Raw genomic sequence first — 14,547 nt, 5'->3', positions numbered from 1 at the left:
CCTGGAAGAAGCACGTAAAGTTGCTCCCTCCCCCGAGGGTAACAGCTCCCCCAGGCCGCGCCGGGAGCGCTTTGCAGGGCTTTAGAATCATACGGTTGTCAGGTTGGAAGGGACCTTAAAGCTCACCTCGTTCCAACCCCCTGCCATGGGCAGGGACATCCCCCACTAGATCAGGCTGCCCAGAGCCCCATCCAGCCTGGCCTTAAACACTCCCAGGGATGGGGCTGCCACCCCCTCTCTGGGCACCCTGTGCCAGGGTCTCCTGTTCCAGAGATCGGTTTCCTGACTTGGCGTTTGTGTTGTGCTTATTGAGGGTTGTTTCTCTCTCATTTCTAAAATCCTAACCCCTTCAGGGAGCCCCAGCATGGACGACTTTAAAGATTCAAGTCCACCTGAAGAATTACTTGGTCACCTGAAGCTTTCGGATGAGAAGTCTCCGGAGGCCGGCCCCGCAGGTGCGCAGGACCCCCGGGACGCTGGAGGTGGGCACACACCATCGCCAGCCCCAGATCCGGCGGCAGATGGGTGTTTCCCTGACTGTCATGATACCTTTGAGGCAAAAGAACCTGTGCTGGATGAAGAAGGGGATTTACAAAACGATGAGAATAGCTCAAGGAAGCAGACAGAACTAGATGAAGAATACTTACTAGAACTAGAAAAAGATATGCCGGAGGAAGAAAAACAGGTAATACAAAGTACCAGTGTTGAGTGTAAATAGATATATTTTAGTGTCCCGTTTCTGAATGGTCTGTGACTGGCATGTAAATAGGCCTTTAAAACTTCCTTGGGTGTCTGAGTTACAGGCGGCTGCAGAAGCCTCATCCTGACACATGATGACAGTACTCCTTTTTTTACTGTTCTGGTTTTACAGTTCTTAATTTCTTCTTTTAGGTAAGAGATATTTTTGTTAGCTTCCCTTGCTGTTCTTAATCATCACATTCCATTGCAGATTTTCTACTGCTTTCACCAGTGTGAAAGGTTACTGTGACTAAGAGAGATTATAAGAAACAAAAAATCTCCCTGTTTCATGTTATTTAGTTGGTGTGCATTCATTGTTTTTGCCTGTTTAGCTGCAAGGTGCTTTTCCAAATCTCAAAGTAAGTTTCAGGATCGTTTTCATATCTGGAAGGCTAGTTTATGTAATACAACTAAAAGGGATTTAATTTGAAAGTGTCTCTATAGATTACTTAAACTTTAATCAAATAAAACACATTAAATATGGTTTTGTTTACTTTCAGTGTGGTTACATCGGACAAAATGTTTTGGTAACAAACTGGGAAATGTTGTGGGGCATAACTAAATGAGTAAGTGGGTCTTAGGGCAAATCCAACAGCCTCTGCAATGGTGCTGACTCCCCTCTAAGTCTGTGTGAAGCAGATTTTTTGACCTTCAGCCAGTGGTAACTTGACAGCACTTAGTTTTCAGGATTCTAAGATGTTGCAGCCATCAAGTAGTTAGAAAAAAAAAAGACTTTTTTTTTTTTCCTAACTTTGAACTTATTAAATCACTTTCAGGATTAGACTTTGTTCACCTGAGTAATGTGGTGAATTTCTGCTGGTAATTATGTTCTCATAGCAAGTTGTGGAAAGCTTTCTCCTGATTTATGGATACTTTTTTTCCTACTTTTTCTCAACTGTAGTTTGCAAATCATGAGGAATTAAAGATACTAAACAAAAATCTATGTCCCAACATATAACTCCTAATTTTCTTTTTTATTTTTTTTTTTGGACACTATTTTTAACAAGTTATATAGCTTGATCTCTTGAACAGATCATGTTTCATGATAGAGCCTCTTAAAATCTGGTTGAATTACCCAAAGTAGCAGTTACTTGTACTGAAAATTGAAACAGTATCAAAAGTTACTAGTACACTCTTTGGCACTTGGGGAAAAGATGAAATTCTGACGTATTGTAACCTAAGTGAAGGGAAGACTTCAGCAGACTTGATAGTCTTGCAGGCATGAATTAGGTCTTCTTTTAATAAAGGAAATAGAGTTCTTGCTGGAAGGCTGGCTGTGCGGTTTGGGTCGTGGGTAAGTTAATAACTGATTCTGATGAGGGAAGGAGAGAGTGGAGTAAGGAATGGCAGCTGAGAGGTGGCCCAACTCAGGTGGCCTTTTTTGGTGGGTTTTATTTGTTCGTGGTTCTTTGTGGTTTTTTCCTTTTTGTATGGAGAGGACTTCAAAACTAGGCATTCTCCCAATGCGTTCTCTCGGGTACTGAAGAGGACAACAATAACTTTTCTTGATCTACTCGCTACACAGAAAAAACATCGCATTGCTCACGTGTCTTTTCCGGTTTAGACTGAGCAGTCCCTTTTTTTTCTACTTGCAATTATTATTTGTACAACAAGGAGTACTGTCGTCACACGTCACGCTGAGGCTTCTGCAGCAGCCTGTAACTTGAAAGCAGCTTGAGAGTTTCATAGACAATATGCTAAAAACTGGGAGGAAATTCTGCAGTAGAATTAAACTCCAGGAAGGGTATCAGGCCTGGAAATTGGGTGTCTTAGTTTTCATGCTGCTCTTGTTTCTGTTGGATTCTTAGGTAATCGTTTGATTTTGCACATTCATTTTTGCCTCCTGTAAAATGACCAAAAGAATTGTGAATGTTGAATACTTGGATTCAGCTTTGTGGAACTCCCTTGAAGGGTGCTGTGGGAGTACAGAATGATAAATGTTCAAAGCTGGAAAGGTTTCCTTAGAGCAGCTATGCAGACAGCTGCAGTTCTCATCTTTCTGTCCGTTTATCTCCAGTGGTATTGAGCAATTTGGCCTTTCAGCTTATGATTATACCTAACAAAAAGGAGGGATTCCATCTCTTACTCTGGCCATAACTACTAGTTTGGCAATATTTACATTGCAAGCTTTGCTTATGTTCCAGAGAGAGCTTTCTGAGTGGATATATAAACAGTATTTAAAGTACAGCTATTTTTTTGCCTCTAACAAAATACTGTTAGAGCTTGAGAAATCCAGAAACTAGAGAGGAATTAGAAGCATAGAGCTGTTGCAGTCACTATGGAAGTATCCCATTTGCGTGATCTTACCCTGCATCACCTTACTACTCTATGAAGTAAAACCACGGGCGTGGGTTATTCCTGAATTGCCACTCCTACTTTCCTCAATTTTAAGAGAAACGTTCTATATATTTCGCTTATGAAAAGAATCCATTCAGTGATGTAGCCTTACATCCGTTTATTCAGAGTTTTTCAAACATTTTAAACCTCTTCCAATTACTCAAAAAGTCGTTTTTGAGAAGGGCAATGTGATTTTTTCATTTTTTTATTTTATTCAGCTGGAGAAAATGAGGCAGAAATATTCCAAACTTGTTTGTTTGACTGTTTGGGCTGTGACCAGACGGTGAGCAGCGGGGCTGTTGGCTCCTGGAGCAGCCCTTGAGCAGTTGTTCTGAGGTCCCTGCTGCCCCCGTGGGCCTGGCACAGCTCTCTGTGGGAACGCGCAGTGAGCAGTGCTGGGGAGCGATTCAGGTGAAAAGCAATGGGGTGTTTTTGCATCAAGGTAGAAGTAGACAGCAAACGGCAGCCTCGTGAAGGCGTACAGGGGTAGATGGGTTTTCTTCACTTGGAGTACTTGTGTAAGGAAGAAAAGCTTCCCCTGAGCTGTGGCGGCAGCACCAGCCCCGAACTGTGCACTCAGGTCATGGAGAGCTGGGTGTGAGCCCTGCTCAAATCGCATTTACGGAGCTACCCCTTAACAGTTGGTTGGGTTTTTTTAAACTAAGCCGAATGTTACGGTTTAGAAGCTTTAATAAAATGAATCCTTTTGAGTGATGTCCTCCAATATCAAGGCTGTGGAAAAGAAACTCTTTCATTTATTCTGGAGCTGCAAAGACTGATCGTAGTCCTTGCTCTGTGTATTTATGCACATCCTGTGTACGAGCTCTCATGGTAGCAGCTCCGAGCAGAAATTCACACTCATGCAGAATCTGCTGCAGAAATCAAAGTGAAGGTGCAAAAGTGATTGTGTATTTTGACTCAGTTATGTTTTGAGAGCCCCATACAGTGAGATTTCTAATTTTAAGCAACAGGAATTACTTCCAGGGGAACAGTCCTGATAGCGTGAAAAATCTTTTCCGCACAGTGAAGCAAAATAGGAACTTGAAAGGATACTAAACACACAAACCTCCAGGAAGTAATTTTAAAAAGCAGATGCAGCATAAAGCCTGGTTACTTCATTGGACTTGCAGCTCTGAGATTATTAAAAATTAAGAAGCCTGAAAGAAATTTCACTGTTATGAAATTTGTTGTTATTTCAGACGTGTGCCAATTGCTGCCTCAGCAGAGGCACTGAGCAGTAAATTGCTTTTGATGCATTACAAACAGATTTTTCTGGTTAGTTGTCATTGACAGTGATGGCTTTGACATTGGTCTAGTCTGCAGAATTAATCAGAAGACACTCAACAGCTGTTACATGGTAATTGTTTCAGTCTGACCCAGTCCTCTTGTGGAGAGACACCCATTAATTATGAGTTTATCCAGCAGCAAGATTCTGAATCGCTTGTGCTCTTCCACCATGACAGATGTTGTGGTGTTCTTTGGGCCTTGTCTGGCAAAGACTTAAGCACCTGGCTTAGCAAAGTAATTTTTGGATATAGAACGCTCCTTTCTAGCTTCTGCAAGTCCCTGGCCTATAAATATCTAATATTCCTCAAAAGCAGTTCCTTGCTTTGGGCTGTTGTGTGTACAGCTGGCTGTAATCATGCTCAACTTCTATTGTAACACTAGGAAACGTGTCAGCGAGACAGGAACACAGCTTTAGTAGGGGAAATTCTTGATTAGTATGTTTTCAGCTACTCTGTGAGAATTAAGTGAAACTGATCTCTGAGAAATAATGTTTTCAGTTCTATGCTAAACAGTAAAATTTCCTTTTCTCCTTTTTCTTTCTTTTCCTGTTTCATGCAGAAGTTCTATGATGTGTTAGAGGACATTGTCTTAATTAAGAAGTGTCTTCAAATGGTTCCTCTTCTCACCCTTTCTCAGGCTTCAGGCTGATCCTGTTGATCTTCCGTAAATTATAGTTTCTGTGTAGAATTTGCTTTTCCAGGGGCTGAAGAACTAATCTGGGATTTCTTCCGAGTTGGCTTCTCAGGTGCTGTCATTCATTTCAGCATTTGGTGTTTTCCTGGTTCCATTTGTCCCGATACAGTATAGTAACCTTGACTCTGACAAATTTGCTGGTTTTTTTCTGTAGTATTTACAAAATAAAACCTAAGGTACAAACTGGAAGATGGGAAACAGTATAGTCATATTTTGGAGCAGTCCTTACGTGTTGATCGCTTGGAGATGGTGTCAGAATTCTTTCCAGGAAGAATTATGTGGTGGAACCCAAAAACCCAGATTATTAACAGATGAGACAATGTGGCTGACTGTGCAGCAGTAAAATATATTATATAAATTTCTGAGAGATACCAATAAGGAATATATCTTTTAACAATTCTCATCACATTCAAAATTAATTTGTACAGCAACAAAACATACGAGGCGATTGGGTTTTGAAGTTGTGCAGTGCAATCTTGTGAAATATAAGGGTGATCCTTTTATTCAAATTACTTCTTTTAATAACCTGGATCCTGTATACAGTACAGCGCCTACACTAAATATGCCATTGTTTTGGTCAAATTGGAGAAAAAGATGGATCGCTAGGCTGAAACGGCTCTGTCCTATGGCTTGCAAACTAGAACAAAGCATCCTGTTACATTATCTGAGTTAATCAAAGCTTGGAGAATTACATTGAAGAAGTATATCTGTATCTGCTAAAGTAATTATTTCCAAGTGCTGCTGCGAAGAACTTGGATGAAATCTGGAGTGCAGTCTGCCTGTGTAATTTATAGTTCTCTGAGAGACTTTTTTAGCAAACCCCAAAGCCTTTTGCTGGCTGGCAATTTCATAGAAAGAATGAAAATTGTACCTTCACCATTCGTGCAGTGCTGCTGTGGGATTTTAGTCTTACAGGCATTTCTGCATTGCTCTGGAAGATGCTGATACTGTCAGACTGAGACCTTTTTGACTTGTGGTGGCCCTGGATTCAGCGGTCAGCTCCGCTTTTCTGCCAGAGGCATGTTTTGTCACTCAGCAGGACTCACAGTTCATCTGGCGGGGTAACTCAAACCGACTGCCCGGGATGGATGTGACCTGGGGTGTCTGGAGGTGCTGCTTACAATTTCAGGCCAGGGCAGTGGTTTGGCAGTGGAAAGGCTGCTGTGCCTTTCTGGAGGAGCTGCAGTGAGCAGAGACCAGCCGAGCCTAGCAGTGCTCATTGCCTCTGGGTTGCAGAGGGCAGGTTTGGCACAGTTTATCACGGGACAACTCTGGCGAGATTTGAAAAATGATTTTTTTGGAGTCACTGCTGCCTTAAATTGAAATTCAAATCCTTGAATACCTGATACAGCAATAGCTTCACAGAACTGCAGGGGGAAGCAGACGACCGCTAATGGATGGCCTAGAAATGGAATTGGTATTTCAAGCTCAAAAATACATTCCTTCTCTGTGTAAATTCCTTACTTCTGTGCACCCTTTGAACTCCAGTAATCTTAAATTGACTGCCCCTTACAGAAGGGCTTGTGAGATGCAGATGTGCCTTGTCACGCTGCACAAATAGCTTTAGGAAGAAGAGACAGTACGCATTTGCTGCTCTTGATGAAACTAGAGCCAAGAGCACTTCCCTCGCAAAGTTAAATCAGTTGATGCAGTCCCAGGCACAGGAGCAGCCAGGGCAGCAGGTGGGGAGCGGCACAAACCCAGCGTGTTCGTCCCTCGGCTCTCGCCAGCTCTGCTGAAGGATTTCACTGCCAGCACTCTTGTCGGATTGGTTACTTCCAAAACAAACAGTGCAGATGTGGAGGTTGCCTTCTTCTCTAGTAGCAGAATAGTGCTTTAATGCTTTTATTTTTAACCCCGAGGGTTTTGGCAGAGCAGCTGAGGTCCAGGGGCTGTATTTGATGGCCTTTCTTTGGAATTGTTTTACTTGATTGTCAGAAAGCCGAGCTGTCTCTTCTTGTTACTTCAGATCAGGCCTTAATCTTCAGTACCTCTTGCTTGCCAGGCAGGTTTTTGTTAAGATCCTAATTTCTTCAGAATATGAACAACTGTAATTTAGTATCCAAATCTGTAAACATTTCTAATCAGATCCTTTAAGAATTGTATTACCAGTTAAATGTACTTATTTCCTCTGGACTTCAAAAAATATTTTTTATTTACTTGGTACATCGAAAACTAATGCCTGTCACTTGGAATTTGTCATGTTTGTGTTAATGAAATTTGCAAAGAACAAACCTTGAGGTTTGGCTGACTTTGAACAGCAGAAAATCATGAAGGAGTGTAAGCTGGGGAGGTTGTGCCTGACCCCGATGTTGTACGAGCAGCCGCAGGGCACGCAGTGGGCCAAGACCTCTTCTCCTGAGGCAGAGCCTTCTAAGAGTTCAGCCTGACCTACTTCCCTCGCTGAGGAAAGGGTAGCCTGCCCTGCAGCTACTTAAATCTTTTTCTGAAAAATGAGTGGGTGGGGACGCCGAACTGACATCGTGCAAAATTTGTCCCAAGGACAAGTCACTTGCAATTTTTTCACTCTGGACTGATATGATCACAGTAAACTGATGACCAGTCAATTTGCAATTGTCCGTTGAAGCTGGAAATGTAGCACACTGAGCGAAGAGGTTGTGGCTTGTAACAGCAGGCTTGGTTTGGGGTTATTTTTGTTTGGGTTTATTGTTGTGCTCTGGGTTTTCTACTCTGGCTTTAAATAGAAGACAGATTCTAACAGCAGTCCTTCCAGGCTTAATGTATATTCATCCAAAACAGTTGACTTGCTGCTGGTTTTGTGTTAGGATTTTCTGTTAAAGTAATGTTCGTGTGGAGGAATAAGTGATGTATTTATTTCACAGATGCATGGTGTGCTTTAGAGGGCAGTGCATTTAGGATGTGACATGCTCATACGTATGCCTTTACATTTTGTGGAAAAGTCAGAGGAATTTGCTTTACGTAGCCTGCTACTGTTTATCACTTATGGGTCACACTTCAAATGCAAGGCCGGAATGATCCAGGAGGTAGCCTGCCAACTTCATCTTTTGGAAAAATACTGTGAAAACTTGTACAGTTTGAAAGTGAAGGGACAGCCTCCAACCCATAATACAGCGGTATCTTGGAAACGTTGGTCAAGCTGGGACAGAAATGCTGGGTTTGATCCAGGACTGCATTGCTGCTTTCCAGGGAGCTGAGTGAGCTGCAAACCCATATACGGTGTTCGTAGCACCGCTGCTGGCTTCTGGAACCTGCTTCGAGAACATTTTTCTGGCCAGACAGAAGCACCCGCAGGCCTGTCGGTGACGTTGGTACGTCTGTAACAGGTCTGTGACTGAGAGTGCTCTGTCCTTCAGGTCTGGGCAGTTGGATTCGCAGGCGAGGGGCCATACCAAGAAGAGGCTTTTAGAGGAGGAGAGTTGGATGAATCACCGGCCTCCCAGCGTGACAGTCCTTCAACTCCTCAGTCGCTCAGAACTTTCATCTGCCCTTGTTTCCCCAGCGAACGCGGCCACACAGCCACCTGGGCTTCACACGCTTCTGAGACTCTAGGTCACGGATGCTCGAGAGGGAATTCCACAGCTGAAGAATTTTTTTTGTTCCTTTTTGTTCCTGAAGCTTATTCTCCTGAAGCCTTCTTGCTGCAAATCACTTATATTTGTATTTAATACTGAAATGGCCTAAACCTATAATATTTTGTAATCATTTTAACAAAATGAAACAGAATAATGATAATACAGGTAAAGCTTTTCATCCAGTATTCCTTGATTTTAGGGTTTTTGCATCAGGAGTACCATGACCACCCTGTAAGTTCTCATTTTATGCAAAAAGCCCATCTTTTGTTATTGTAGAGTTGTAACTCCACCTTATGCAACAGTGAATCTGTTAATGGCACGTAAAGGCCAGTTCTAAATAGGTCATGAGCAATGAAGTCAGTAGGACTAGTGTTTCAAGCGTTTCTTTTCTGGAATGCAGATTGCCGTTGTAGATCTTCCATGTTTTCCAGCAGAACCATCATCTCCACACCTGTTTTGCTCTGAAATCTGGTTGCTTTGTTCACTGGTGTGAAAATTACTTCCGTTGTGCTTTCACTCTATATGTATTCAAGAGATTTTCAAAAATTACTTCTGTGGAGAGCCAAGTGTGCGCATAGCAGTGACCTTGCTGGAACTGTTCTGTGTGGCACTTCAAAAGTTTGGCCACAGCTTTCCCCTGCAGTTGTGTATTCCCTGTCCTGAACAGCAGAATCCTGCATATATGCAAAGAATTTGTGCTTTTAATGCAGCTTGTGCCTTAAGTGCTTAAGTTTGCTCATATTTCGAAAGCACCAACTGGCTTGTGTACGTTGGTACAAGTGACATTGCGGAAGGACTTGTGTAGGTGTGTCAGCCTACGCCGGGGGAAGGCCAGTTTCTAAATAGTGGTGCATGGTTTGTCTGGCCTGTGTTTTGTTTTGTTTTTTTAAATGTGCAGCGCAGTGTGTGTTAGAAAACATTTAATAGTAGACAGGAAAAAAATTAGTGATCTAGGCATGTGTCAGAAGGGTCAGATGATATTTTACTGTGTAATTTTGTGTGTCACGACTGAATGCCGTTCCCCTGAGCCTGGTTTTCAGAGCACTGTGATCTGTTATTACTAAGACGGTGGCAGTGGTCAGGTGAATTACTTTCCAAAAGCAATAAAAGCAAGACGAGAGAACCTCTGATTTTGTATTGTTTGTCAGCTACTTGGCATAGCTGTGAGATGGTGCAGTGCTCCACAGAGTACTATATTTAGCTGTTTCCAAGGAGATGTTCTGTGCGATATTGATAATTGCATTAATCCTTGATTTACACAATCTGCAGGAAAGGAAACTGCTCCTTTTCCTAGTGTTGGCTTTTTAATTGCTCGATGATCTGTAATTTATAGACATTTTCATTTAAGTCCTTTATGTATGCCTGTGTGTTGGGGGCAAAAATCAGTGGTAAACGATCGTTTTTCTACCTTAGAAGTGAACACGGTCATTGCTTCTTGATGTTACTGTCTTACTTTTCTGCTGCTTTGTTTTCCCTTGTGTGAGGTAGGTCTGCATTTGAAAGACTTCCATTGTAAAGAGGTTGAAGAGCTGGCTTGGTGACATCCTGTGTTTTCTGTGTCAAAGGCTAAGAGCATTCATGTCAACTTCACGCTCCTGCCGAGAGTACTGTTAAGATATTCATGGTTGAAAACACAACTCTGCTCAGCATGTGCAATTTTCGCTGTATAACAGAACAATCTTCCTGTCTCTGGGTCTGATGTTTTAGTCACTCTCTGCCTTAGAAATCTTTCAAGGCAGTATTATCCATGGACCTGTTTCTAATGCAGTTGGCTCCACATGCTTTGTACATCTCTGACAGTAATTATGAATTTCTGAGGTGGAATTATTTCAAGCAAAACTTTTGAGGCTTCATGTCTCAAATACATTCCACGGAGCTGACCGGCGCTGACTGAATTCAGTTGAGGAGCAAACAGCGAGCTAAAAACGCAACATATTAGTTTAAACCATGTAATTCACCAGGAGTGTTCCTTCTGCGTACTGCTGTCCATGAACTGGAGCTACTTGATGGCCTTGTTGTTATACTCCAGCGTTTCATGGGTGTGTGTATAAGTGTATCATGTCACAATGACTACAAGCAAGTGATCTCAGTAGTAGTTAAAATTCTTCAGATTAAATTTTATTCTGATTTCCATTCATACTTTATTTGAAACTGCAGCTGACCTACTTGTTCATTTCAGTGAAATAGTTTGAGACATTGTCTTTCCTTTTGTAGAAAAGAAGAAAGGAGAGCACAACACTGAAGGAGAAAGGAAATGAGCAGTTCAAGAAAGGAGGTGGGTTGATAATCTTTCAACACATATGGAGGTTAGAGCATCTTAAATTAATACTTAACCAAAATGGTGATGTTGCAGAAAACCCATAGGAAGATCTCACAGCTATCAGTGTTCAAATTCATCATCTGTATAATTTTTTCATCCAGCTCTAGAGAAAAGAAGGAGCTAGCAGACCTCCTTAAGATTTAAGTTTCGATCACAAAGACTTGGATTACTACAGCAGGATTCTCATGGAAGCTAAGTGTTTAAATCCAAGAACATGATGCAGAACTGTCTGCCTTCAGAGTGCTCCCACTAATCAAAAAGGCTTCCACTAGGCTCTGGGTTTTGCTAATGCTTGTGCGTAGAACTGGTGCAGGACTCAGAGGCTCAGAGTAGCGCTCTCACACCTTTGTACATGTGCACATTTCTTCACATCCCCTGACTCTCCCTGTTACACTTTTTATTTCTGTGTGTCCCTGTATAAACGGACATCTGTGTATGCACACACACACTGCATAATGTACAGTTGTATGTACTTGCATGTACATCTGTATACATACGTACATAGGTGTGTATGTCCAGAGGTACACACGTGTATGTGTATAAAGATGTACATGTACACACACAAAGATATAGTTAAAAAAAATAGATTTAGAGGTGTGTAAATTTCTAGCTTATGCCAGAACTGGACGTGTTCTGACCGTAGTTAATACAACAGGATTGAGGTCGGTAATAAATAGCGGTACCAGTGCTTTTAATTGAAAAACATAAAGGAGGAAGTGATTTTGACATCTACCTTTCATTTAAAGTTCTAGTGGCTAAAGGATTCACAAAGAAACCAGGAAATGCAGGTTCGTGCTTTCCTCGGTCAGCAGGGACACAAACAAGGACGTTCCCCTTCCCAGGAGTATGTCCTGCTAACCAGGCAGCAGCCTTCCTGCTGGAGGTCTCTTGCTGTGTGCTAGGAGAGCAGCGTTCCTGAGCACTGATTTACCAGTTCGGGCAAGCCTCAGAGCGGGCAGAAGGGAACTGCTCGGCCGTGGCAGCAGCAAGCCTGTAGCGCTGGCTGAATCGCCTCGTGCAGTCTCATCCTTGGCCCCTGCTTGGCGAAGCCTGTGGCAGCTTGCCGCCGCGCTCGCGACTCACAGATACGCGAGCTCTGAAGCACCGGGGTGCTCAGCAGCTGGTGAGCACGGCAGGCATGGCCCTGGTGTGAGGACAGGGCACTTGTCAGCTGCCAGAGCATCGGTCGGAGTCTGCGTAGGGCCTTTATTAGAAAATGAATAACTTCATAAGCCCCTGTGGTTTACCACTGGTCCTTGCTTTAGTCTTGACTTGATGAGGGATGACCTTTGGGTGATAATGGGTTTGTGGTGACTGATTTTGGGTCAGATGATGTGAAGATGATGTGGCCAATAACATATCTCTGTTTCAGCGCAGTGAAGTGTTTCAGCACGTGCTTTCTGTCAGAACAAGGTTACAACTAATCTGTAGAGATTCTACCTTTAAGGCTGGTTCTCAGGTAGGATGAAACTGTTTCTGGGGTGAGAAATACAGGCACATCATGTTGCGCTTGTTACATTAAGGTCAGAACTATGTCTCCTTTTACAAGGGTGTTGATTTTCAAATAATTAATTGTCGTTGATCTGTGTACTACTTAGTGATGTACTTCGTCAGAGAGCAGCTACCGATTCTGCTTTAGTATTGCCTCATATATTGTGAAACGTTTTCAAGGAAGTTGTAGCCATGTGGTTCAGTGACTGTACTGGCATTTGAAATAAATGATCTATTTTGGGTTTTTTGCTCTTGTATCTGCAGACTATGGAGAGGCAGAAGACTCTTACACGAAGGCTCTTCAGATTTGTCCAGCCTGCTTCCAAAAAGATAGGGCTGTTTTATTTTCAAACAGAGCTGCTGCAAAAATGAAACAGGTGAATTTTCTTTTTATTTTATGAAACACCGTGTATTGATTATATGCCAAATGCAATAATGAAGTCATTAGGAGCGCATAAAGGAGGGCAGAGGAATAAAGCTGTTGCAGGTTTTGCTGCTTGCTCAACCTGTCAAGCTCCCAGTAGAAATGCTGGTACGCTGCGTTTTGCTGAGGATGAATACAAACCTGAGAGCTGCAATTGGAACTGCTGCTCAAAGTTGCTCTGCTGCATTGTATTTAAATTCTGATTTTTCTGCCATTCTCTCTAGTTTAATGAAATTCAAAGGTCAGGGGGAACAGATGTCTTTCAGCATGCTCAGTGTATGCAGACCGTGCGTTAGATTGTTTAGAATTCTAGCCAGTTAGTGGTTTTTTTTTCTAGAAGTCTGCATTGCCATATACTTGTCTTCATTTAATTGGCTCAAATGCTCTGAGGCAAAAGCAGGACTTCCTACCTATGGCTTTGTTAATTCAGTTAGCCTGCTTCCTTTGCAGTTGCCGTGCAGTAGGACAGACCTGTCTAGCAGGACACAGTCTGGGTGGAGTGGCTGCAGCTTTCCTCATCAGTTTTCTGTTCCTTGGCCAAGGGCAAGTACCCAGCTGTTACTAGAATCAGCAATACACTTAGGTAGTATGGAAGGCATAGAACACAATCTGTCTGAACAGCAGCTTTCACTTCTTTAGAAAGAGGAGATACTAAGAATTCAGAAATTATTCCCTATTTTTGCACTTTTTTAAGATTAATTTAATGTAGAAACAGAGCACAGTAGCTCCTATCCTCAGTTTACCCTCCTGCAAAGGGAATGTCCTTGCAGTTTTCCTACAGAACTGAGACAGCTGTAGGTCTGTTTAGAAACGTACCTTGCAGCCATATTTAGGCATAAATAAATGAATTCTTACTCATGCAGAGTGTTCTTGTTTGGCTAGAACTATATAACTTGCTGTTGGGATACTGAATTGTTTGAGCAAACAAGGAAACAATTGAATAAAAATTGTAATAACAGATGCTGGAACCTTTCAAATATGAAAGCTCTACACTGAAAAACTTCCTTATAATCCAGATATTAACTGTTCATATCACTGGGAAACCAACCTAGTAGCCTCCAAAAAAGCCCAAGATGATAAAAGACCTGAGCACAAACTAGTGTATCTCACCAGTATAGATCAGTGGAACCTGACAGACCAATACATAACTCTGAAAATAGATTCAGATTTTTGATAACTTCCCCACTGAGTTTGATCTTCCATACCTGCTGTACCCATTTGCTTTGCGCTGCAGTAAAAGCTTGTGAGGCATTCTTTTCTGAGATGGCTTCTGTTTTACGGAGGAGAAAATAGTTCCTTGGATGTAGAAAGATTACTACTACTTAGGTGAACAATACAATCATAGAAGATTTTTTAAATTAATTTTGATTTTTTTTATTTTTATTTAAGCCCTTTTAGTTTGGGTGAAAACAGGATCTTTGTCTCAGCTCCTTTGCCTTTTTTTCTTGTTTCCTTACAAGCAGATTGCCTGGCTCTCCTCTTGTAACTAGGGTTGTGTGGGTGCACCGAAATCTTGTCCCTACCGCTTCCGGAAGTCTCACGTGTCGTCCCTTGTAGAGAAAGCTGCGTTAGTGCTAAAGGCAGTACGTGCTTTCAAATGTCTGAGCTTGTACAGACTAGAATTTCTCTGGGACTCTTTGGAATCCTCTGTTCCAACCCCTCCATTGACTGACAAAGGTGCAGAAGCTGCCCTCTGAGCGCGG

At 42.3% G+C, this 14,547-nt stretch overlaps 1 protein-coding gene across 1 annotated transcript in view; it reads left to right on the top strand.

The window, feature by feature from the left end:
- Positions 1 to 313: 313 nt before the first annotated feature.
- Positions 314 to 14,547, top strand: part of TTC1 (tetratricopeptide repeat domain 1) — a 31,151-nt gene continuing 16,917 nt past the window's right edge. Inside the window, exons 1-3 of the mRNA XM_009876466.1 lie at positions 314 to 685; positions 10,824 to 10,884; positions 12,685 to 12,797. Of these exons, the coding sequence (XP_009874768.1) occupies positions 365 to 685; positions 10,824 to 10,884; positions 12,685 to 12,797 (495 nt within the window). The 5' untranslated portion in view covers positions 314 to 364. The remainder of the gene's footprint in view (positions 686 to 10,823; positions 10,885 to 12,684; positions 12,798 to 14,547) is intronic.

The sequence above is a fragment of the Apaloderma vittatum genome, unplaced genomic scaffold (genome assembly GCF_000703405.1).
Source record: "Apaloderma vittatum isolate BGI_N311 unplaced genomic scaffold, ASM70340v1 scaffold27019, whole genome shotgun sequence".
NCBI classification, from domain to species: domain Eukaryota; kingdom Metazoa; phylum Chordata; class Aves; order Trogoniformes; family Trogonidae; genus Apaloderma; species Apaloderma vittatum.
This window is presented reverse-complemented; position numbering and strand designations above follow the sequence as displayed.